Below are 26,844 nucleotides of genomic sequence, written 5' to 3'. Positions count from 1 at the left end.
TTGCTCTTCCCATAGGTTGGACTTTCAGGTGGGCTTGTCCCGTCCCAATTATGGAATGCATCTTCTCAATTTTTAAACCTGTGGCATTTTTTTGTCTGCTTTGGTGAATCACATGTCCTGCTTTGATCTCTCTAGCGATATTAAGAGAAGGGAAATCCAATAGTCAGGAGAATAGATAAACAGAGGATAGACTAATGGACCATTTGATTGTTTGGATAGCTTTCTTTCGCTCTTCTGACTCGGCAGGGAACAGAAAGCAGAAATATACATTCTATCTTCTTTTGGCTGTAAAGTAGGAAAGGATAGAAAACACAGATGCTGGTTGTCAGCCTAAGGCAGCGGTGTGGGAGTGAAATTGACACGACAGTTTATCTTTTCATTCTTCAGAAATTCCAGGCATAATTCACAGGTTGCAAATCTTTTCCCATTCAGGCTGAAATAGCCTCCCCCCAGCCTGGTGACCTCCAGATGTGCAGGGAGTGGAAGGCCCAGAATTTTCAGCCATCACAGCCTTCAAGCTCTAGAATAACCTTGGCTGGGAAATAGGGAGCTGTAACCCCCCCAGACATCTGGATAGTCTCTGCTGAAGACAAGATGCTATGGACCACTTCCAAGGTCTTCTTCAAAGCGATGGACATTCAGGGATGAAGGCTGCTGCTACTACATTCTCCCAACCTTCCAGATCAAACCATGGGCAGAAGCATTTACGGACATCTGGAAATCTCCGGATTTCCCGCTGATCCAAGAGTAACTTTTCTATGATGGGTTGCAGCCATTTCTCTTTTCATAGCCTGCAAAATTGCCCTTTTACAGTACAACACTCGATATCTGAAATGATACATTATTGAGAATGATTGGATAAAGTGTTCCCATGAAACTGATGACTACATTTTCTGGATGTACAATGCTGTCATCCTTCAAATCAGAGCAAGATGCAGAATTACTGTCAATTACCATGCAAAAGATGTTCTCCCTTATCTAGAACGGATGTTTAACTGAATCATCTTAGATGTTCACCGTGGAGATAATTGAGTCCAAGTTTCTACTCCTGTAGGGATCTGTTTGTGTGAAGAAGCTGCTTCAAAATTCTTGAGGGATGTTCAGCTTCTACTTCATAAACGTTGTCCATGCAGGAGACACCATGATCATGCTCCAAGATAGTCTGTTCCTTTAGGAAATTTATCTTGCCACTGAACTGAACTAATTCCATGTATTTATTCATTCTCAGTTCTGCTTTTCACTTTCAGCAACACTGAATGCGAATTCTTCACAAGAATCCAAGGCTAAGAGCAATCTAATTCCCTTACTGATCATCTGGGAGAATACAAATGCCTTGTTTTCTTTTTTATATAGCATGCAGCTGACAGGGTGATTTGATATGGGTGTGTAATTATAGCATCCCAACTCTTTGCCAGATAATGATTTTAATCGTCAGATAACAACAACAAACCAACATGATAGCGTATCATAATGTCACTCTTCTACTGTGGCATATCAAAAACAGGATTGGGGTGTGACTTTGCTGTAGTAATAATAATAAACCGATGCAACCATGAAAGGTGAATCAGAGTTATTTTTCATAGCTGAAATTGTTTTCCACTTCAGTTCAGTTTCAAAAATGCTGCTAGAACCAAGTGAGCTAATTGATATTCCTCCAGTGATAATGAACTCCGACTCTCCTCATGACATGACATAGAAAAGATGATGAGAATTGCAGTCCAGCAACATCTGAAGATCTGCATCCTGCTCACCCATCTTGGAGAAGAAAACTAGTTTGGATCCAGGTGCTTCTACACATCTCTCTTTCATTACGGAGTTCCTAAGCTAGTTTTTGTAGCAACCCCAATTTTTCATGAGAAGAAACCCATTTGCTCGGGACATATTATCAAGATGGGATAGTTGTTCCATTGGTGAATGTCCCAAAACCTAGAAGAAGACTTTGTAGAGTAGAATTATAGGATGCTCTCCATCCCTACTGCAAAATGAAGACATTGAATGGGATGGACAGTGTTGTTCCTACAACTGCTGAGGGATGTCTGGGAGATATGGTCAGAAAGATCTAGATCAGGGGTGTCCAACCTTGGCAACTTTAAGACTTGTGGACTTCAACTCCCAGAATTCCTCAGGTGGCTGAGGAATTCTGGGAGTTGAAGTCCACAAGTCTTAAAGTTGCCAAGGTTGGACACCCCTGATCTAGATGAACCTGGTCATGAGGATGCACTTGAAGTGTCTGCTTTTTATGGAGGTTCAAAACCCCTTGGCTTGCTTGTGGTTGTTTAAGAAGATAGATGTTCCTCAGCAAAGCAAAACAGTGTCTGTACCAGAACCAGAATCAGAGCTTAGGCTTTGTATGAACAATTCAGAACACGGGACCAAGTCTAGAAAGAAGATCACGCCAAGAGGATGAGTTGACACATGCATCATGAGTTTCATGAGTAAGACAACGGTCTCACTGATGGGACGCAGTCCTTGCCCCCTTCCGATCTACCTTCTCCATCCTTCCCTATGTGTTGGGAGGCAGTCAATGCCTCCCTTGAATGCATGGTCAGAACCACACTGGCACAAGGGCTCTCCTGTAAGTCATGCTCAAAAACATGAGCAACTGAGGTCATTACTCACATCCTTTGGGAAGTCCATACTTTTTTGTACACAATAATTGAACAAAGGTTTCATTTCCTGCGAGAAATAATTTGTTATCCGCTGGGGCTCACTGAAAATTTTAGCTTCTGGCTTTTTCTTCCAGCTCATTTCCCCCATTCTTCTGACACCCACACATCCCATTCCCATAGATTCTTCTGGAATCACTCCAGGGCCCTTGGAGCCAACCATAACCCTTGTGCCGTTGATCTGAGCTGAAACTAGAAGGCCAACTCTCCTTAACACAGTTCCCTTTTGTGGCAACGAGCTCACAACCACAGACCAGATACTCTGAGGAGGACTAAGCTCTTGATCCCCTGAAACTTAGAGATATTTTTGTCCTGGTGATGAGCCTTCACGAGGAAACTCAAGCAGTGGGTCACCTGAAACTGTTATATTACAACTTCAGTTGCCACACAGAAATAATGGATCAGAAAGGCATTTTCCTTAACACCCTTGAGATCAGAGGTGGTATTCAGCCGGTTCTGACCAGTTTGGGAGAACCAGTAGTGGAAATTTTGAGTAGTTCGGAGAAAGGGAACTTTATTGATTTTACTGAATCGTAGCCTGTTGGACTGAAGTTCTATGCTCCTTTTTGTCAAATAAAAAGAGAGCTTCACATTTGCAACCAGTACAGGATAAGGAGGTTTTGCGGTGTCCAACATCATCTGTGCAACCCTCAGAATTGCAGTGAATGAAGGACCTGGAAGAATTGGGCCATTTTCTCAATGCTAGGAGGGAAAAAACAAAAAAAGACTCTGCATCGGGAAAACGCATCACTACATCTTCACAATTATTGAATGCAAAGACACTAAATCATGATGTCCAGTTATTGGCAGGGCAGTTTGGGCCCTACAATTAAGTAATTGCCTTAGAAAATTAGCAAGAAAGGTTTGGCGGATGGAATTGTGTGCAATGCAGCTTGCTTTGAACCTCAAGCGCTAACTTTCCACCTGGAGGTAGCAAAAAAATAATGTCATATTGTCAAGATGTTGTGCTTTGCTTTGGCCAGCTGAGTCCTTTTGAGATGGCCCTGGTTATTGACTATCTGCCATTCAGTCATTTTGAGGATGCTACCTTGCAGACTTAGAACTGCTGAGTGGCCTCTTAGCTCCCATAAATATTGCACATTGTGACCAGCCAGGAAAGTAGGGGAGGGTTCTCCTGTGTCATCTCACTTTCTCTGGGCTAGGGGATCTGCAAATGTTGCCATCTGGGTCATTTAATCTCCCAGCTTCTGCTGTCTGGCTGGAATTCTGGCAAGTCACGGCATCAGCTGCCAGAGCCGTTCTCCTCCTTTGCATGAAAATGAGCAGAAATGAGGTTAAGAAGGCGGGAGCCTTTCCTTTGCAAAAGATGATAAGGAGATTGATCTGGGAAGTCCGTTCCCTTAGGGGGCAAAAAGTCAGAAATAATGGAGAATCGCCTTGGAGGCATCAAAGGGACCAGGAGGCGATGCTCTTGGGTAGTACGGGCTCTTCTATAGTTGATTGAATGGATGAAAACTAATCAAGGAGAGAAGCAACCAAGAACTAAGGAAAATTTCCTGACAGTTAGAACAATTAATCGGTGGAACAACTTGCCTCCAGAAGTTGTAAATGCTCCAACACTGGAAGTTTTTAAGAAGAGATTGGACAAACATTTGTTTGAAATACTACAGGGTTTCCTGCTTGAACAGGGGGTTGGACTAGAAGACCTCCAAGATCCCTTCCAGCCCTATTACTCTATGTTCTATGTTCTTTGTTTTGTTGAAGTCACATTTTTGCAGGGGGGAAAGCACTGCCAATGTGTGAGATCACCAAGTGAAAAGGAAAGTGTCAGAGCCTTTCTGACTCACAGACCCTGATGTAATGAGAGAGAGAGAGGGGGGAGGGGAGAGAGAGAGGGAGGGAGGAGGAGACAGAAAGAAAGGGAGGGAAGGAGAGAGAGGGGGGAGAGAGAGAAAGAGAGAGGGAGAGAAGGCACAGTCCTGGCACATCAGGATTTATGCTTAGCCTGGGGACAGAGGAAAAGATATCACAGTCAGCCGAATCCTGTCAGATTCTCCTAGTTTGGAGGTGAAGCCCATGGAAGCTGTTGCTGGGGCGTGATAAGGGAGAACCATCTAGGCACACCAAGACACTCTGGCCCAGAGAACAATAAAAGTAGGGATTTGTTTGAAAGAGATGAGAGAAGGCAAACAGGCAGAGGGGCCCTGAGCCAAGAACGCCATCAGCGAATCAAGGTGTGTCCTTAGATGCCTCTTACGTGCTTCCAAATAAAACTGTGAATGAATAAGACAGTGGCCTAGGAGGGAAGCGGGGGAACGCGATGCCAAACATTACCATAAATGCTGAAAGCATCTGCAGCAACTTCACAGGGTCTCTCTCTCTCTCTCTCTCTCAGTGTGTTAGGGTGGGTTGGAAGGGAGAGAGGTGGGGGAAGAAACTGGATGAAGGCAAAGGAGAAAAATAATAATGGCCAGAGAATACCACCAATCAGAAGGCCCGCCGAGAAAGAAAGTAGGGTACGGAAAAATGAATTCGCACCAACGATTTATACTCCTGCTACAGAAATATTAGCAGTGGAGGCTGATGGAGGTTAGGGTTTTTTTGTGTGTTTTGCTATATTTTTGGTCACTCTAGACTGGCCCCAAGTATCAGTACAGGGAAAGAGCCGCAACAGTTTCTCTCCGCGAAATGCTCTCTGGCTGCGAAATATAATCTTCTCTTTGGGTTGCTTTTATCCAGGCATAAACCTCTCCAAAGCCAGCTACAAAACTGGACATTCCCACCCCTCCCCCGGTAAAAAATAAATAAATAAGATGAAGCTCTTAGGTGTCTTCATCATTTCAGACAGAGGTTTGAGCATGCAAGTTTTTCTCGCTGCTGGGAGAAAAAAACACCAGGCGATTCAAATGAAGACAAGTTTTCTCTCTGCAAGGAATGCTTGTTCCGTGGGGATGAGTGGGCAGAGGGGAGTGAAAAGAGAGAGGGCGGGAATGAAGGAGAAATACCATGGAGATGTAATGTATCTGGATCTCCAGAAACCTCCATCAGTTTGACCACCCATGTTGTGGCAAACCAGAAAAAACAAACGCGAAGTGTCTCCCATCTGCAATAATATACACTAGTTTTTATAGAACATAAATGGCCTACAAGATATACAACATATAGAGATTGAAATATGCCTGTGGGTGGAGACGTTCAACTTGCAATTTATCCAGGTGGGATCTTGATCTCGACACACCTTGAGGCTGCCCCTTCTCTCCACAAAAATGAGTTTTGGAAGCGCCATGGAAGAATTGAACCCTGAGTAGATTAAATCCTAGGGAACCACCCTTGATCTTAGCCCAAAGGCCAAGGAACATGTCCAGGATCTTGAACTTCAAATCAATCTAAGTGGGGTTCTTGTCAAATGAGGTGCACAGAACGTCAACTGGATAGGCACAAGTGTATGAAGCAAGCTCTGCCTTTGTTTAAAAAAAAAATCTGCGAGTTTAATCTTTTTACTTGCAAGAAGGATTTTTATCTTGCTGTGCAGCACTTGGTAAGTGTCTCATGTTCCTGCAGCAAACCAGGATGTGCTCCAGGTGAACAGCATCCTTTTCTTTGCTCTTCCCTGCCAGTTTCTTTAAAAAAAACCTTGACTGGCCCCTTTGGAGCATAACAGGAAAGCAACTCCATGTGGCAATTGTGGAGGAGAAGGTATGGATTGGGTTTAATATGGTAACGAGGTGTTAGAAATTGTTTATACATAGCACCACAGAGCAAACAAAGAGTACAGTCACCATGTGCTTTACTGCTCAACTATTTTACAGTAACCATCTTGGAAAAATGGGTTGACAGATTAGTGGAGTTGGAAGGGACCTTGGAGTTCTTCTAATTTAGTCCAACCTCCTGCTCAAGCACGAAATTCTATAGCATCCCAGACCAATCCATTCTTGAAAATCTCGTGTTGGTGCATTTACAACTTCTGGAGGCAAGTTGTTCCACTGATGACTTGTTCTCAGTGTATTTCTAGGTTGATTCTCACGTTGATTAATTTCCATCCATAGGAAACTAATGGATATTTCTCAAACTCAGCAACTTAGAGTGGACTTCAACTCTCAGAATTTTGGAAGCTGAAGTCCACACATCTTAAAGTTCCTGAGATTGAGAAGCACTGCTCTACAGCATCGTGACATATGATATGTGGATACAGAGAGGTGCTCTATAAGGCAGAGAAGTTGAAAATGAACCATGAAATGGTTCTGAGAATAGATTTACTGAGTTGTATCTATCCTCAATAAAGTTCTGCAAATCTCACTGGCCTACAGCTTAGATCTGGAGCTCAGCAATTGCACCCTTGTTAATGTATCTCTGTAGCCTTGGTCTGTCCCAGCCCACTCCCACTCTATTCCTACCTGATCTTCCTCATAGTTTAATTTGCCACCGTAACACAGAGCTGGCTTTTTAATGAAAATAGTACTTAATCCTATTTGCACAAGGCCTCCCCTGGAGTTATTTTGAGGCCTCGCTCGACTACATATATGCCTTGAAGCCATTTTCAATAACTCAGGCAATTGCCTTTCCTGATTTGCAAGTCAAATCTAAATGCTATTGGGAGAACCAGACGTCTGCTCTTTCAGCTGCTTTCTGTTCCAGTTCACCTTTTTATGTCCACTTGGGTCAGTTTGTAGCTTCATAGATATACAGGTAATACTCGTTTAGTAACTGCAAATGGGACTGGCTACTCAGATGTTAAACACAGCAGTCACTAAATGAAACCTCGACTGGGCTTACGATCTTACTCCACCTTTCCTTTGCTTTACAGACCTGGGAAGGTAACACATGAGAGGATTGGTCCAAAGATCATCACCGCTGTAACTGCAAACGGTTGCTGTATGAGGCAGTCGCTAAGTGAGGACAATCTATATATCTTATTTTAAAAGTTTGTTTATTTGATTTCTGTAGCCATCCATCTCAACAAATGACTCTGAGGGTTCACAATTCTGAATCATATATTACAATTAAAATCATAAAAACTTTTTAAAATAAAAACACCAACAAAAAAACGGTAAAAAAAAAACCATTAAAATTCTAAAAAAGCATGAATATTCAATTTTAATGAATTTCCTACCTTTCCTCTAAATTGATCAGATGAAGCTTCTTGTATACCAGAGGCCTCCAAACTTGGCAACTTTAAGAGTTGTGGACTTCAACTCCCAGAATTCTCCAGCCAGGAGAATTCTGGGAGTTGAAGTCCACAAGTCTTAAAGTTGCCAAGTTTGGGGATCCCTGTTGTATACAATCTAGTGATAAAACTGCATTGGGAGTGCAGCAACCTAGAAATGCTGTACACATAAACCAATCGATCGGTCAATAAAATCAGTTAGCCAGCTGTTGGAAAACCTCATCAAAAACCCCTCACATGATTATTAAGTCCCAGATAAACGACTGTTTCGCTGTCCCAATCTCTGGTTCAAATGATTTTCTGGAGCCAGTTTAGAGAGCAAATACACAGCTCCCCTCTTTAAAGGCTCAAGCAACAGGTTTTAAATAGGATGCAATTCTTTTCAATCCATTTAACCGAGTCAAGATACTGGAGTAAGGGCACCTGTTCAAACAACACCTGGCTTTGCAAAATGGATAAATACAAACAAGAACAAGGGGCTGGTGGGCAGAGGAAATGAAAATGGAGGGGAGAAGCAATTTACTATGGACATCACTGAGAAAATTTTTTTTGTATTACAGCAGTGTTTTGCTGGGGCATTCTGGGAATTGAAGTCCACACATCTGCAAGCTGCCAAGGTTGAGAAACGCTGCTACGGGGTGAAGAAAAACCAAGATGTTTTTCTGTAACCATGGAATAAATAATGATCCCCTTTACATCCTTCATTTAAAATATTTGTCTTCCAGTTTCGCTGTCCCAAGCAGAAGAGTTTTTCCACGTTTTTCAGCCAACACAAAAATTAATGCTTCTGCAAAAGGGGGGCAGATCAGGGGGAAAAAAAACCCTGTATTTTATTGCTGACAACAGAATATTTGTATATATGGATTTCCTGAACAAATGAACACTTGTCCGTTCTACAAAGGCCAGAGGAATTGAAGAGAAATCTGGCCGGCGAAGCAACATAGCATAATGCTTAGCAACAGATCAACAGAAAGAGAGACTTTCTAGAAGAGATATTTTATTTCATAGCATACAGCATGACGTTTTTTGTAAATTATTTTCCGAAGAAATGAAAACATTTCCTGCCTGTTGGGAGAAGGAGTAAAATTTTAGTTCTAAACGTGGCTCTTCCAGAAAACAATCCCGTGTCCGGACGGTGTATATATACGTATCATAAAACAGTCATCATGTCAGAGTTATTTTGAAGCAATCTATTTTTAATGTCTTGCAAATAGTTCATCATGTCTGGCTTGCTTGCTTTCTACCGCCAGGTAAGAATTGAAATACTCCTCGGAGATGGCCTGTTTTCAGTGCTAAAAGTTCTTGCTGTCTGCTCCTTTATTTAGCATTTCTACTGCATGTCCAAAAGTTCATTTTAGGGTTGGAGCAGCCGGTAAAGATTTTACTTTTAGATGGAACAGCCGACCTCTCAGAGCATGAGAAAACAAATTTTTTTTTGCTGCTTTCTATTCCAGTTCACCTTTCCATATCTCCGTGAATAGGTTAGTATCTTCATAAATAGTGATAGCCCTCAATTTACAACAATTGAGACCAGAATTTCCGTTGTTAAGCAGGGCAGTTGTTAAGAGAGTCATATCTGATTTTACCCTTTTTTTGCCAAGCAAATCACTGCAGTTGTTAAAGTGTATCACATAGCTAAGTGAATCCAACTTCCCTTGTTGACTTAGCTTGTTGGAAGCCAGCTGGGAAAGTTGCTAATGGCGCTCACATAACCCCAGGATCCTGCAACGGTCATAAATACATGCCAATTGCCAAGCACTTACATTTTGATCACATGACCGGTTGTAAATCACTTTTTAAAATGGCATTTCAACTTTGAATGGTGACTAAATGAATGGTTGTAAGCCAAGAACTACCTGCATGACATTTAGGAATGGCAGTTGGGGCCAGCAACTCAGTTGTTAAGCAAAAACTGTTTTCTCAAGAAATGTTCTCATGGAATCCTAGAATTGAATGGCATGATTTAGGCTGCCCTCTATTCAATTCCTTGTGAAAACAGTGAATGGAATAATAGTGCAAAGGAATTGCATTTCACAATTTATAGAGACTGAAGTAGATCACAAAAATGCTGATAGAAGAGGATGTTTGTAGCTCAGGGTTGAACTGTGGGGTCCTTGGTGCTCTCTGAGCTTGGTTGTTTTCTTTGCAGATGTTCATGACCCAACTAGGCAACATCATCAGTGCTAGAAGGGAGTATAGTTTGCTCTCATTTTACATACTAGTGGCTTGCTCTGCCAGTGTTGGTGAGAGTAGACTTGGTGTTTCCTTGATTGGGCTGTTATGTGTGTCTTGGTAGTTGGCCTAGTGTTAATCTTGGCATTCATCTCATCTCAACTGGTGTTGATTGCTGGTGTTTAGGTCACACAAATGCACTGATAAAGACATTTTCCAGTCAGAGTTCTTGCCTTTTGTTTGGTGCATATATTTACTAAGTAGCATTCTACATTTGGAGTCCATGTGTCCTTCAGTATTATGGCTAGGAGGCATCTGGTTGGCCTTCAGGAAAATAAAATACTAGATTCTGGTCACAAAAGAGCTTCCCTTCTTAAATTCCTTTTTCTTAACCGAGGATGTTTTTGTTGATCAGTGTGCTATAATTAGTTTAAGGGCACGCAATGCTAACATAAGGAATATTATTCAAATATATTGCTCTCAGTCACGGAAACATGAATTATTAAACAGAAGGCTATTTGGTCTTCTAATCCCCCCCCAAAAAAAAATGTTGTATGCACCAGACAATTTCTCCTGCCTTGCAGATTTAAAGTTTGCTATTGAGGGTTTTAAGAATGAAGAAATGGAACAGGTTTCTTCCTCTGGATAAGTTGGCATCTACAATGCTTGCTTTCTCTTGCAGTCTTAAGTTGTTCCCACCTGGTAGTAAATAGGTATAGTGTATATGGGAAGTCCGTGAATATTTATAAGCACAGAACATAACTTCTCGTTCAGAGAACTTTCACATGAAAGGAGGCTATCGGCTCTTTAAAGGATCAGAGCACAGAACTTGGAAAGCAAGTTTTAAACTTTCTGAAGAAAGGAGTGGGCTGTTATTATGTGGGGGAAGCAAGCTTACAGCCCGGCTAGAAATTCTTTGGTGCAATTTAGCAGCTTACTTAGACAGCCTTGGATGCTTCTATAAAGCTCAAATGCTGACATCGGGTTAATCAAATCATTGTAGCTTAAGCCAGGAAAACATCAGGAAGGGGGAGAAAAAAGATTAATAGGTGTCCTCTTGAGATTTTTGGAAAAACTTTTACATGCAGTTATTGCTCCATCTTGTTGGGCTTTCAGGGTAGATAAACAGGCAACACGACTAGATGAGCTAAATCATGTTTTGTAAGATTACATGAACAGTCTGAAAATAATAATAATAAAAACTTTCCACTGTCCTTTTTAATTGCTTGATCTGTTCAGGTGGGTCCTTTCTCAGTTTCTTCCTCTAACCATTAAGCACTTGTGGGTTCCTGCCCCACTTCTCTGTTTCCTAGACAGCATTCTTCTCTCTTCAACGTCACCCACATATTCCATCACCGTTTAGAGGCAGTTGGCCTAAGAATACCATTGGTCTCCTTTCCTATGCCCAGATAAGAGTAGTTTGCCCTCGACTCTATCTACCAGTTGTCCATGGGGACCGGAGAATAGTTGGCTAACTCTAAAAAAGCCTTTAGAAGTCCAGCAAAGGCTAATTTGGGGGCTAATTTTAAAACAAAAGCAGATTACAGATTAACGGAGTTGGAAGGGACCTTGCAAATCATCTAGTCCAACCCCTCACCCAAGCAGGAGACCCTACACCATTTCTGACAGATGGCAGTCCAATCTCTTCTTGAAAGCCTCCAGTGATGAAGCTCCCACAACTTCCGGTGGCAAGCTGTTCCATGGGTTGATTGTTCTCACTGTCAGAAAATTTCTCTCGGTTGAATCTCTCCTTGTCCAGGTTCTATCTATTATTCCTTGTCTGGCTTTCGGGTGCCTTGAAGAATAGGTTGGCCCCTTTCTCTCTGTGGCAGCCCCTCAAATATTGGAGCACGGCTATCATGTCTCCCCTGGTCCTTCTCTTCCCTAGACTAGCCATGCCCAGTTCTTGTTCTTCCAAGTATTTATGCATCTTTCTGGCTAGTCCTTTTGGGTTTTAACTTGGTATGTCGAGCACAAGAAAATTAGCGAGCATGTTTCCACACATTACAGGTCAAACCAAACATATGCAGTAAGTTCAGCTTTTCCTCCCTGGACACACGTCCACTGGAGACTTTGGGGAGGCATCCCGCCATCGTCCTCTGTGCTTCCAACGCGAGCAAGGGAGTTTCCCCCTTGCCAGAGCTGCCTTTCCAGACTCCAGCTACTCTTCCGATGACAATTCGGCTCCAAGGCTCTGTCTGCGAATGTGCCAAGTTCCGTTCTTGGCATGCATCGGAGGAAAGACTTGAAATTAACAGTAGCTCCTTCCTGCCTATCAACCAGGTGGCGGAAACTGAGCTGAGAATAAATATTCCATCCTTCTGGCAGTTTTGCTGAAGATCTTGTGGGTTCTTTCCTCTGTTTTGCCAACAAATTTGGTAGGAAAACTCAACACGGTTACAAGGTCTTTGACTTATGACCACAAATGGGACTAGAACATCCATTGCTAAGTGAGATGATAGTTAAGTGACTCATGCCCGATTTTATGACCTTTTTTTGATATGGACATTACGTGAATCCAACTTTTCCTATTAACTTTGTTTGTCGGAAGTGAGTTGTGGATATTGCAGATGGTGATCATATCACCCAAAGACTTTATAACCGTCATAAATGCACCTTCTTCTTCCTAGCTTCCTAGGACCCAGGCAAGAATTCGAGTTTGACATGTCTGGAGCCTTCCCCAGAACTGGGGAAGCTGTTTTTAACCTTCACAGAAAGGCTAAATAAATAAATAAACAAACCAACCAACCAACAAACCGACCGATCGATCAATAAATAATAAAATCTCCACAGGGTGAGAAAACTGTGTGAAATTTGAAATAATTTTTGCGAAAATATATGCCTTAACTTTTGCAAAAAAGCCTTCCTACATTTTTTTTTAAAAAAATCAAATTAACTTTTTAAAATTAAATTAAATTAATTTTTTCAAAGCACTTTTTTTAAAAAAAATGCCCTATTTTTAAAAAATATTAAAAGCTATGTCAGATTAAAGAAGACCTAATGGCTGAAGAATAAAATATCACTAGATTAATAACGGATTTACCACAAACACTATATTTAAAATTCATTATTTCAGCTATTATTTTCAGGGCTCCCAAGGCTCCGCCCCCTCGGAGGCGGGGAAAAAGTGAGGAGCGCCCCTTCCCTCGAATCACGTGACCTACTCGTTCCCGCCGTTCGCCTCTGGAAGCCACGCCCCTCACGCTCCCTCCCCCCCCCTCCCGCTCGGAGCGACGTCAACCGCCCGAAAGGCGACTTTCAAAACGGACCAATCGCGGCGCCGGCAGGGCGAAAAACAACAGCCGCTGCGGCCAATGACGAGAGGGAAAACTCAACGTCCCTCGGGTTTGCGCTCGCTGATTGGACGTCGTGGCTACCGCTCCTCCCCTCCAAGATGGCGGCGCCCAGCAGAAGAGAGGCGAACGCTTAGTGGGGAGTCGGTCGTGGCGCTTGAAGGGGCAGTGGTCGCTTGCGCCCCTCGCGGCGGGCAAGGAGGCAGCCCCCACCCCGGCTTGGCGAGGCGGAGGAACGAGGCCGCGGCCTTCCGTGTGGAGGGACTTCACGGCGGGGGGGGGACGCCCCCTGGGGGGGAGGGGATTCCCGTGCGCCCTCCCCTCCCCCACTCCAGAGCCCCCTCCTCAGTAGTTTTGGGGCGCTCTTCTTGCGCCCCCTCAAAGAACCCCTTTTTCGACCTATGGCATGACCTCTTGCAACCCCTCTCCCCATTTTGAAAGGGGTCCCAGACTGAACTGAATTAAAAGGCTGGACTGGCAGCTTCTCTGGACAGAAAGCAAGAAAGAGTCACGTTCAAATACATTTCAGCAAGGAAGACCCCTGGGGGGGGGGCGAGAAGAGAGGAAAAATCATTCCCCCCCCCCTCGAAGAAGGGGAGGGGTCTTTCCCAGGCTTCCATGGACAGGGCCTAGTGGTTTGCAAGCCCCCATGCCTCGATTTGAGGCAAGGACTGGCCTCCCTTTGGGGAAAGGAATTGTCCACCTGGGGGAGCCTTAATTTGGACCGGCCGCCCCGTTTGCCCAGCAAGCAAAGACTTTTGCAGGACTTGGTTGCCAAAGCGTTATTTTTTTCACCCCCTTAACGTAGAAAATTAGGGAGCAAAAACGCACAACGCGCCTCTCCTTCCTGCTGACTTTAAGAAGCTGGGAAGTCGGCCTCGGCTGGTTCTTGGCCGCGGCTGATTCTTCAAGAGCTCCGCGATGGATCTAGTGTTCCTGGTGATCAACGGCATGGGGATAGTGTTGGATCTGCTGGTAATCCTGCTGGACATCAACTTCTTCCTCGTTTCCAGCTTCCTCTCCATCTTGATCTGGCTCCTCGCCTTCGTTTACAACCTGCCCAGTGCTACGGTGGCCTGTCTGGGCCAGTTCTGGAATGGGATCCTGGTCGTTGTGCTATGCATCCTGGAGGCCTTGTCCTACTTGACCCTGGGGTCCGTGCACGCTGTCCTCAACTTGTTGAGGGGACTCTGCTCCAGCATGGAGAGTTTGAAAGTCTTGGGCCACCTGTTCACCCACCTGGGCTTGAGAAGCAAAGAAATTGTGCACCGAGGCTTCTGGAACCTGATTGGCTCTGGTCAGACGCTTCTGAGACAGATGTGTGAAGTCTGCGCCATAGCCATGAGCCTTGTGGCTTACTTCATCAACAGCATAATCAACATCTGCCTCATTGGAACTCAGAACCTTTTTGCGGTGGGGCTGGCCCTGTGGGATACTATAGTTGGCCCCTTTCTGAGGATCACGGACCTCCTGGTTGCCTTTCTCGCTCGCCTCTCCAGCAGTGCCATTGCTACGGCCATTCTCCTGTGGACTCCCTGCCAGTTGGCCGTTGATCTCCTGGCCTCAGTGAGCAAGCTGCTGATCAATGTCTTATTTGTCAACCTGTATGGCATGGTATTGCTGTCTGCAATTCTTGTCATCAGCATCTTCATCCTGAACCCTCAGCTGACTTGGACCCTGGCAAACCAAGTGGCCGACTATTTGAACACGATGCCTTCCTACCATCGCTTGCTCAGGGACATGCAGCGCCTTTATCACATCATGCTCTTGTCCTTGGAGATGCTGTTGAGCTCTCACACCTGGCGTAGGTTGGCAGACTGGGGTCTTGAGGTGCTTAGTTGGAACAGGAACATCTGGGCAGCTGACCAGCAGGGAGAACAGCAACCACAGCTGGTGCTTGAAGCTCCCCAAGAAAGGGCAGGGGGAGCTGCCGTGGCACAGAGACTGGCTCTAGAAGAACCATATCCACGGAGACAAGGGCCAACTGGGACCCCACGTCCCCGCCAAAGAGGCAGCAGGGACCAGACCAGAATGGACAATGATCTGGGAACAGCCACACAACAGCCTCAGGGGGAAGGACCAAGTGCCTCCCAGACCAAAACTGCAAAAAAAGAGCAGCTAAATGCTTTGGAAGAAGACAACGACCCTTGGCGGCTTCTTAAAGAACAAGAAGACCGGAAGAAGTGTGTCATTTGCCAGGATCAAACCAAGACAGTCCTCTTGCTGCCCTGCCGGCACCTTTGCCTGTGCCAAGAATGCACTGAGATCTTGCTGCAGCAGGCCATCTACCAACGCAACTGCCCACTATGCAGACAAATGATCCTGCAGACTCTCAACGTCTACCTGTGAGCTCTGCGAGAAGCAGCTTTTTGCCAAAGCACAAGAGGTCCCTGGCCTTTGGACCTCTGTAACAGCTGGTAAAGGCTCTCCGTGTCAAAACCCACCCCCTTTTAAAAAAATTCCAGGGACACTAGTTGCAATTAGCGGAACCTGAAAAATGCTATGAATTGTTTTTTGCACTTCTGTTTTTATGGTTTCTTGCTTTCATAAGGGAAAAAGAAAACACCCCAATTGCTGATCACAGTTAATAGTTGGGAAACTTCCTGTTGTGAGAGGTGATGGTGAAATCGTGCCCATATTCAGATGTGAGGCTAAAAGAGTCTAATGGCTGTTTTTCATCCAGAGCACAAAATGCACAGGTGCTGGATTCCTGATATGTTGGGTTTTCTATCAATTGGTGTTTGGAACAAAGATGTCTGTAGGGGACATAGCTGATAAACAGGACTGAAAATATGAATAAGATAATTCTGCCTCTATTATTGGAGTCAGAATGTCTCCTGCCACTCTTTATTTTTTAAAGTTCATTGTAACTTCACCTCTGGATAGTTTTATTGATCTCTGTAGAACATTGCCTGACTCATGTAACACACTTATTATTAAGTTCTGCTTCTAGAGAAGTCTATACTTCCAAACCTTGATCTGCAAGAGTTTGGTGCTACCCACCGAAGGGGATGTTAACCTAGTGTGCATTTATCACAGCCATACATTGTAAAGTTTCACAAGGCACAATTAATGTTTTAGATTATAGTTCTTACTGACCATCTCGATGTCCAGTTTTATACCATGAGTCCAAATATTATTTCCAAGACTCTATGTATGTTTGTCCAGATTCCTGAGAATATAAGCTGGACACTGTGTAGCTGTGACAGCAGGTAGATGCTTCATAGATTAGTTTATTACACTTACGGAAGATCGTATTCTACCTATCAGCATGCAATTTCCACAGGTTATCTATGCAAAATAGTACATTCCAGCTCTGTTGCACAACTAATTCCCTTCCCTCCTCTTTGGAGGATAATTTTGGGAACCTAATAGCACCAACTACAGTTTGCTAGCTAGCAAATGGCTCTTATAAGCAGCAGTGGAAGGTAAAAGTGAAATGGATGGGTTTGGCCAGTGAAAAGGCTTTTTACGATTCCTAATCTGAACTGGTTTTAGAACACAAAGTAAGTTCTTGATGTCATAATTTAATTCTGGAAAGCAGAGTTGCTGGGGCTTCTAAGGAGACATTGTCAATCAGGGGTGTCCAACCTTGTTGGCTGGGGAATTCTGGGAGTTTATGTCCACAGGTCTTCAAGCGACCAAGGTTGGGTGCCCCTTTTGTAGATCCTGCAAGGGTAATTCTAAGTAAAGAAGGCAGTTGTGGTTACAGTGGTTTGCTTGACTTTTGGGTGAAGAGAGATTGTTGTTTTGAGAGGCAGTCATTAAATATCAAACAGGATTGCTTCGAAAGCCAGCCCTGAGTGTGCCAATTGTTGGGCGATAAGTGCACCCACCTAGTAGAATCAGTTGTTTTCTTTAATATTTTAATTGGAAAAAACATCTTCAGGCTAAAATCCTGAAGATATTTGTTCTGTTTTTTGTTTTTTGTTTTGGAATGGCTGAATTATTGATAGCTGTTCCTTCTCTAAATGGAACTTGGTTGAAACCGCAGCGCACAATGGCCGGATCCCAGCTATGCAAATGGGCCAAATTGAAGTAGCCTTTGCAGAGGTGGGGGTTTGAGAATGTGGCACACTTGCATGGAATCCAACCCTGTTGATTTTAGGAAGTGTATCTTTTCCAGGAAGGTTTGCCGAGAAGGCTAAAGCATCCTGTGGAAAAGTCGGGTGCCTCTAACACAGGCTGGGAGGGCAGGGCTCAGCGTCTGTCTTGAGTAACGCATTTTCAGAAACTCTGCTTTTGAGATTGTTGCTTGACGTATCTTTGGAGATTGTGCAATTCAAGTCCAAAGCCTTCAGGGCACTAAACCTGCCTTTGCACAAAGCAGATTTTTCCAGCATTAAAAAAACAACAACAACCAGAGTTCCTATCCTGCTAGACTGGGATGCCAAAGTCAGCTGTAAACATTCTCAACAGCAGGTTTTGAATGTGTGCCATCCAAATTCAAGGAAGAAATCTCTCCGTTGAGAAGATTTATCATCCATTTGCAAGAGGAACATTGTATAAAGTGGAATTTGCTGCTGTCTGTGTTTCTCTGGCTACAGGTGTATAAGGATCACAGCTTAGGCCTCTGCTGTCTTTTGACCAATCTTGGCTACATTTTTCACCTACCTGAACCATTTGTTTTCTTCCTTCAAAACAAAAGGAGGAGCTATTTTTATTCATGGAGGCAACTGGTTTTATTTTTTACTGCATCCGCAGCCAGGGAGACATTAAAACCCCAGCCATCATCTATGCTGGTTTTTAATTTTGTTTTACTTGAAAATAAAGTTGTTTTCTTTTTCTAATCTGATTTTAAACCTTAGAATTAAATTGGCAAAACAGTGCTTGACTGTAGCAGAGAACCGAGTTCCTTTTATTTTGGGAAAAGCTGCAGGATTCTCAGGAGTTGGAGGGGTAAAATGAGGGAATTGACCAATTGCTAAACTGAGTGCCTTAATGCTGGCAGTGCTGAAGGCCTGTGCTTGTGTGCATGCAAAGAAGGGGCTGTTCAGGTCAGGGAAGAGAAATCCAATGTGAATAGCAGCAGGCTGGATCCAGAGATATAACTGGGGTTAACATCATAAATAAAATAGGCTTGTACAGCTTCCAGATGCAAGGAGGGACTCCTCTTTTTATAACACACATGCTTTTTGTAAATGCTTCTTATAAATTAAAGACGGGGACTCTAAACAGACTTCCACCACCCAGGAGCCAAGTAGAGGTGATGGTTTAAAGCAGGGGTCTCTCTCCAGACTTGGGAACTTTTAAGACCTGTGGACTTCAATTTCCAGAATTCCCCAGCTGGCCATGCTGGTCTAGGAGTTTTAAGTCCACAAATCTTTAGAATTGCCAAGTTTGGAGACCTCTGCGTTAAAGGCTTCTAGTGCCCCACCTGGGACAGCCCAAAGACTTAGGTTCATCTTCTCTAAAGGTTACTAGGCCTGGGAGGGTAATGCTATACCATCCTCCTGAATTTACCTGGGTTCAGGGTTGGGAGATGTACCTTGTTGTTTAATCCAGTCCTTTTTACCTGCAAACGAGGAAGGGCGTTCTCTCTTTTTTTTTTTTACGTTTGATAAGGCTTTGCGCATCCTGATCTGTACTTGAGGATTTCAGAGAAGTTAGAATAAAATATATTCTTCCTTGCCTGTCTCTGAAGAATGTCCTTTTGGTTTTATTCAGCCTGTGAATGTTTATCATGTGCAGGTAATTCCACGGTGCCGACCGTAGAGGTAAAGTTGGAGAGAGGAAAAGATAAGTGTAGTTTTAACAGCAGAAGTGCCTGCTCTGCTTGTAAAGAGGCCGCCGCTTCCTCCTAATCTGTGCCTTGTCCAATCTGCTACGCATTCCGACCCCCTTCCTGTGCGTTGTTGTGTTCTCACAATCCGACTGCCTCTCTGGAGGGACCATTTGGTTGCTTGGGTGAACTTCGCATTATGTAAACAACTTGACCAATTAAAAAAAAAAGCTTTTTTCCAGAAAATATATTCTGCTACTCTTTTTCTTTCCTAATTTTTTTTTTTTCAAGAGACAACACACTCTGGGTCCTTTTTAATTTCTAAACATGTGGAAAGTTCTTTATGCTTTCCGGGCCAACAGGTTGCAGAAAGAACGTGGCTTGGGAAACGCGTGGGAATCCCAGCTAGGTTGAAAGATCAGCCTTGGGCAAATCCCTTGGGAGCTTCTGATTAGTTGAGCAAATCCCATCTACTGGATTCCTATAATATGCCATGAATCATTGCTTATCAAACACAGCTAGAGAAGGCAAATCAAAAGTACATAAAAGGCAGCTTTAATTCAATTATTTGGTAATTCGATCATATCGGAAGGAAATTCATTTTCTGTAGCTATTGGGGGTTGTAACGTCAGTATCCTTTCCTTCAGAGGGTTCCAGCATCTGAATGAAGCTTTGAGGTTGGTCCTCCCCATTCCTGGTTTTTATCCCTAATCTGTTAACTGAAAGGGAGGGTCCTTTTTCTGTATCTGTTTGAACCATGGTGGCACAGTGGTCAGAGTGCAGTACTGCAGGCTACTTCGGCTGTTGCCAGCTGCCTGCAATTTGGCAGTTTGAATCTCACCAGGCTGAAGGTTGCCTCAGCCTTCCAGGCTTCCGAGATCGGTAAAATGAAGACCCAGATTGTTGGGGGCAAGAGGCTGACTCTGTAAACCGCTCAGAGAGGACTGCGAAGCACTGTGAAGCAGTATATAAGCCTAAGTGCTATTGCTATAGTGCTATCTTGGGTGCAGCTCTGAGTTAAATTCCAATAATTGCTTCTAGAAGGGGAAAATCCCTTTTGAAGCACAGCTGAAATCCAGCCAAACCAGATCATGAGGGTTGGGGTGGCCAGTGCGAGTCTCTGCAAAATTTGCCCAAGATGGCAAGAACCAAGTCAAGTGAGTCACTGGAATTCTCCACTAGACAAATCAGATTGGGATTCGAAGATAAGCGGAGAAAAATGCTGGTGAACTTACTAAAAACACACACTCAACCGGTGAAAACATTTATGATAGAAGAGTTGCAATCTCGGTCTCCTAAGTTATAATAGAGCTTATCCTTCAGCAAGGTCTTTAAAATCGCCAGCCTGAATTGAGAAAACTTGAAGAGGAAGCTTTAAGTCTTTTGCTGAAGTGGGTTGTATTCTGCCCCAGTTCCCTCCCTCTAATCTGATGACATCAACTTTGGGAAGTTTTCCTGGTTTTGCCCCCTCTTTGCTGTTTTCTAAGCATCTTTCTGCAAGAAACCCCATCTTCAGCCATCAAAACGAAACACGACAAGCAAAAAAAATGTAGGCGCATATCTGACCGATTTCATCTTAAATGAAAGAATCTGAACCGGACATCAGAAGAACTTTTGAGACATAGCAATCTGTTGAGGTAATCAACACACATCCGAGATAACCCTGATTTACAGTTTGTGAATTAGAACAGCGCGTCCTTTCGAAACTTGCCTCTGTGCCCTCGCTGATATTCCGTATAAAAAGCCATGTGGTTGGCTAATGACCTCCTGAACCGCTCTGTGGAAATTTCCTGAGGATGATTACAAGACCACAACAGAACATACGCAGCTTATCTTCAACAGAATCACTCGCTTTCTGCCAGAGAAAACACGGTCTGTTGAGCACCCTTGGCAAGAGATAGAGACTGTCTTGGGGCACAGCTGGAAACTAACCAAGGAGAGAACCAACCTACCACTGAGGATAAATTTCCTGACACAATTAATCACTTTCTTCCAGAACTTGTGGGTGCTCCAACACTGGAGGTTTTTAAGAGACTGGACAACCATTTTATCTGGAACAGTGTAGGTTCTGCTTGAGCAAGGGGTTGGACTAGAAGACCTCCAAGGTACCTTCCAATTCTTTTACTGTTACTCAAGCCTCCCCATTGGGGCTACTCAAACAATATAATGCTCCCCCTCTGACTGAAGAAAGCTTTGGATGGTACACGGTTGTTCCTTCTTGCCTCTTAAGGCCGCTTGGCCCCTGAAATATCAGTCAATTGGTTTTCTTAAATCATAGCCATTAAACCAAGAAACCCAGCATTTCCCAAATACATTTGTCACTCTGCTGTAGTTACTTGTTGCACCACATTCATTGCATAAACCACAATTGATGGGTCCATGCCTTCATTCTTCCATTCCCTAAAGTTACAAATAGGCTTTAATTTACGACCATTCAATGTTATGACAGAGTCTCCAAAAGCCACTTATGACCTGATTCCAGAGTTCTGACAGCCGCATGCACACTCCTGGGGTGTCACATGACTACATTTCGGCAACCACTTAGCAACGGGCTCACCTTTATGGCTGATTGCAACGTTCTACAGTCCCATGACTGATTTATAACATTTTTTTTGCCAATTTCCGGCCTTTTCAAGTGTTTTCTGACAAAAAAACAACAACAACACCCATAGGAATATAATAACTCCCTTAACGGCTACAAAAAAAGTGAAATCGCTTCTGGTCACGTGACTGCTTCAATCACCATTGTGAGTGACAGTGGAAATCCTAGGCTCGCTTATGGTTGTAAGTTGAAGACTACCAGTATAGCCTGCTGCATTGGATATTCACTGGCTACGTGAAGCTTAGTATGATGCGTAAGACAGAATGATATCAGTGAACCACCAATCAAGGGTTGAAGAATTAGGTTCCAGTGTGTTTGTGTGTCTGTTTCTCTCTCTGTCCCTGCAGGGAGGGAACTATTTTGTCCTTAAAATATTTTGGTCCCAATTTCGTACCACAGACATCAGTATCACTGCAGCCTCCTTCCTCCAAACACCAGTTCTGGGGTTCATACATGCAATTAATTCTTCCACCACTGCATCAGCAATCCAAGATCTACATAAATTCCCATGAGTGACCAAGGGAATTCTGGAGGAGGAAACTGTCTTTGTGCTGGGCAGCGTAAGGTCGTTTTCCTCCACTGCAGCCTTTCTCGATAAACATTCCTCCTTTTTTTCTCATCCAGCTGAAAGCCCTTTTTGGAAAAAAATTACATTTGGGGGGGATACGAGTTCAAATATCAAATCCTTTTTTTTTCCTCTGGATAAACTGTCCTCTTCCTCATTCTATATCTGTGTCTATTTATAATGAGGGTAGAATAAGTTCTAGTCCTTGTGGAATTGACTTTTTTTTTTAAAAAAAAATAACCCTTTCAAACTTATGGGAACAAGATTTTAAAGCAATCCTCAAAACATATCTGATTTGGCACTGAATCAAGAACATTAAGCGGCTTGCGACAAATCCTTGCCTTTTTGCCTTGTGTGTCTGTTTATCCTAGATGGTGTTTTGCAAACAGGTGACAATCACTGCTGGGATTCCAAGTTTCCCTGCCATATTTCTCTTCACGGCTCTATTTCCAGCAGCTATAAAGCAGAGCTGGGCACTTAGTTGTGAGCCAAGGTTGTGTTTGCCATAATCCATGAGGTTGTTTCTAGGCGGCGCTTCCCATGGTGTATAACCTGCGTGGGCGCTTAGGCCACCTGCAAATAAATGAGATGGTCAAAACTGTCACCTGTTTGGCTAATCTTTGGAAACAGCTTAGTTGAGGATACTCTTTTTGGACCTTCTGTTTCCTGGTCCTGTCTTGCCATAGCAGAGCAGGGTGTCCATAGAGTGTAGCCAAAATCATGTTCGTGGCCTGCCCAGGGCAAGAAAGCTTTCCCATTTCTATGGGCATTGGATATGCGGCACACTGCTGGATTGCTGTCCTCTCCATGCCTAAGATGTGGGAAGAGAAAGAATGCCTTCCACAGAAGAGGACCACAGAAGAAGACATGTCAGCCAACATCTCACCGATGTTGAGATTGAGCATTCAAGAGCGAGGAAGGATGAAAATGTTTCTATTTTCTTGGATATAAGTAGTTCCTGACTCACTTGAGAGACGAAAGAAAAGGAAGAACTGGTGAGAAGATGATGGGGAAAACTTTATGCTGTTGACTGAAGTAACATTGTTCTGCTGATGCTTGTGAATCATTGGTTGCTATCATGCAGAAATGACAGATGAAATCACTTAATGCCTGAATGTTCACCAGCTGCCCATTTGTTCCAAGTTGTCACTAATATTCTGCAGAGAGAAAATTAAATATTTTTCTCTTCCAGAAACTCTTGTTAAGTCAATGTTTACTCATTGCTCGGTTCCTCTACAAGGAACAAGAGGCGGAAAATACCGATAGATACTGACATGTAAATCCTTTTTTGGAAAAAGTTCTGAACTTTCGATTCCGGAGCACAAAGCAGCCATTAAATAGCTAACCGTCCTCAGTGATGGAACATACCTTGATGGATAAAAATGGGTTTTCTGCACAATCTGGGGCAGGAAGGCGAGTGAGAACTTGACCTCTTCCAGTTTCTCATGAAGTCTTCTCTTGCAGATCCACCGTGAATGGTTTCTGCAGACCTGGAAAAGCCACAAATGAGCTACTCAACATTTGTACATGTTATGAGCGGAGTAAATTAGCAACAGAGTTTTCCCTTGCTGGTTTTCCACAGGAAAAGTTGAGACTCTTCAAAGCTGTCCCAGATACATATTTTTCTCCTGGGACGGAAGAAGATATGCAGCTGGGCCTCCCAACAGAGAGAGGTTCCCTTGTGGGAATGGGATGAGAGAGATCCAGTCGGACATCCTCGCTCAAATATTGGAGCCCCCTGAGGGATTTGGGGGGACTTTGCTCCAACTTTGATTTTTCAGCCCATGCTATCTTGCAGAATTATTAGTGTTAAACCAAAGGTAATGAAGCCTTGCCCTGCCTTATCAGTACTGTAAAAACTAGGTAACACCATGGGAGTAATAATAAAGGTGTCAAATCCACCTTCTACCATCTTGTAGCCATAGCGCTCAAAAAGTTCTTGAGAACTTCCAAGGACGCTTTCAGAAGAGACAGTTAGTTGGCTTCCTATCTATCCGGGAACTAACGTGGCCTCAACTTTAATGTCATGTAAAAGGAAGATGGCTCAAATCATACGATTGTGGCCATCTTGATGTTTTGATTGCCCCCATCCCTGCAGACCATCCCTGTTGGCAGAGATGGAGAATCACAAATTTTGCCCCAAGTTCTGTGCCAAAGGTTGAATTCCATGCCTGTTGTTTTGTTTCAAGAAAAATAATAATCCCATTTAATAGAGAACTGAGTCAGGCGTCTTGCTCCATTTGTCTCCCCTGTGCAGCGTCCACCCACCTAATTTATCCCCCCTAAGTCATTCTTTTCCACCCACCTCAAACCTCCTCTCTTTGTTTGCAAAATTGGAGACCCGGCTGTCAAGGGAGGACAGCACAGACAAGCGCAGGTGGCTACTTTAATGAGGAAGGAGGTACTTTCAGCACCATTGGTCTGTTAGCCATTCAAGGCAGCAGATGCCAAGCTGAACCCCTCCCAGCTTTGGGGCATCTTCTCACCCTCTAATCTCTAAATGAGGGGGGAGGAATACCTCTAAGCTCAAAACAAGGGAATAAGTTAATGAGGCTTTCCTCAGCTAGGAGAAAGCAGCTGAGCCACAAAGCTAGCAGCAAAGAGGTAGATTTCCACCCCCCCCCCCAAAGTCTGCATCAAACCAGAAGACTTTCATGTGGTGGATTGAAGACACCAACTTTTTCAGGTGATGGAATTGGAGACCCTTTTTTCTTTGGACACAAAAATTTCAAACCCTCCAACAATCGGAGAATAAGTCAGATCTTCCTGGCCCCAAACAGAATTGTTCATATCAATTGGATTTCGCCTAATCTGTATTTCAGGCAGTTCTGCAACTGAGTGATTGTGACCAGGCAGGATTTTCAGTATGGTCCAATTTGTTACAGGTTTTAGATCCTGGTTGCTTCCATTCTTGATATGGACGGAGAAGGAGAGGATGTTTGGAATGGAGGGAGGGGAAGATGTGGTTGAGAATGAAATGGGGTGGTTATTGTGGGTGGGTGTATAGGGAGATGTGAGATGGGCTCTGCAGAGGCTCCAGGACAGAAAACATAGCCTTTCTTTGTTACAGTCCTGGCTCAGAGCTATGCAACGCCCACGTCATTTGGGACAGAGGCCCTTCGTCAGCCTTGACCCCATGGGGTGCTTTTATTTGACGAGATCATTCCTGCTGAACCAGAACATAGAACACAAACAGAGTTGGGACCTTGGAGGTCTTCCAGTCCAACCCTCTGCCATTCCAGACAAAGGGCTGTCCAGTGTCTTCTTTAAAAACTTCCCGTGTTGGAGCATCCACAACTTCCTTAGGCAAGCAGTTGCACTGATTAATTGTTCTCACCGTCAGGGAATTTCTCCTTATTTCTAGGTTGGATCTCTCCTTGATTATTTTCCACCCATTGCTTCTTGTCTTACCTCCGGGTGCTTTGGAAAATAGGTTGACCCCATCTTATTTCTGACAGTCCTCCAAATATTGGAATACTGCTGTCAAGTCATTCTCAGACCTTCTTTTCGTTAGACTAGACATACTCTGATAGACCCAGAGGGACCCAGAATGCCCCCACCTTCCCAGCTTCTTGAACCCTGTTTTAGGTGGGTCTTCTCAGCCAGCATCCTGGAAGTGTCCCAGAGCCAAAACCCAAGAACCAATGAAGCCACCACTGGGATTTGCAGAAACCTGCCTTGAAAATAAATGGGATGGCTTGGCTTGGCTTGGCCATACAAACACACTAACTTGATATCAGGCGTTTGTGGGAGTGGCGAGGTTTCCCTCCCAGCTCCCTGGAAATTGCCAGATGTGGCCCTCAAGTTCAAAGACTTTGTCCCTCGAGCCAACACTGGGAAACTTCTGCAAACATCTGGGAAGGCTCCAGAAGGATTTAGGAAAATGGCCCGGAGGAGATCTATTTTGGGTAAGAATGCAAAGCGCGTGCTAAAAATAAAGGACCTTTCTCCCCCTGCCGTTACTGAAGTTCTCACACTGGAAATCTCTTAACCCGGACAGGAAAAGAAAGATGATCTTGGAGCTTCACGGCAAAATCTGAGCAGGGATTGTCCCCAGTATAGCTTTCTATGGGAAAAAAAAGCCTCTGAAGAACAAACAACGCTATTGAGCTCTATGCCTCCAACCCAATATTCTGGGAATTCTGGGAGTTGAAGTCCCACATGAGAAATACTGCTCTAGACTTTTATTTAGCCTTTTAGAAATGTTCTTTGCAGCTGGTTAAATCCCCACCACCCTTTAGGATTTCTAGTGATGTGAAAATTTAGTATCCCAAGCAGAAACAGCTGCAGTCAATCGCTTGGACTCTTCTGAACCTCTGGGGCTCCAACCTCTGGAGTTAAGCAATTCAGATTACAGATTAACAGAGTTGGAAGGGACCTTGTAGGTCATCTAGTCCAACCCCCCACCCAAGCAGGAGACCCTACACCGTTTCTGACAGATGGCAGTCCTATCTCTTCTTGAAATCCTCCAGTGATGAAGCTTCCACAACTTCTGAAGGCAATTTCTGTTCCATCGGTTGATCTCATTGCCAGAAAATTTCTCCTTATTCTAGGTTGAATCTCTCCTTGGTCAGTTTCCATTCATTATTCCTTGTCTGGCCTTTGGATGCCTTGGAAAGTAGCTTGACCCCTACCTCTCTATGGCAGCCCCTCATATATTGGAAGACTGCTATCCTGTCTCCCCTGGTGCTTCTCTTCC

General features: G+C 43.9%; 1 protein-coding gene across 1 annotated transcript; it reads left to right on the top strand.

Annotated features, from left to right (window-relative positions):
• The first annotated feature begins 13,235 nt into the window (after nt 1–13,235).
• On the top strand, nt 13,236–18,892 carry RNF26 (ring finger protein 26). The gene has a single exon (XM_026687971.2). The coding sequence runs from the start codon at nt 14,178–14,180 to the stop codon at nt 15,603–15,605; it is 1,428 nt and encodes a 475-aa protein (XP_026543756.1). The 5' UTR covers nt 13,236–14,177; the 3' UTR covers nt 15,606–18,892.
• Nucleotides 18,893–26,844: the final 7,952 nt, after the last annotated feature.

This window comes from Notechis scutatus, chromosome 7, assembly GCF_049901735.1.
Source record: "Notechis scutatus isolate UNSWTSFEM ecotype Mainland chromosome 7, rNotScu1.2, whole genome shotgun sequence".
Lineage (NCBI taxonomy): Eukaryota > Metazoa > Chordata > Lepidosauria > Squamata > Elapidae > Notechis > Notechis scutatus.
This window is presented reverse-complemented; position numbering and strand designations above follow the sequence as displayed.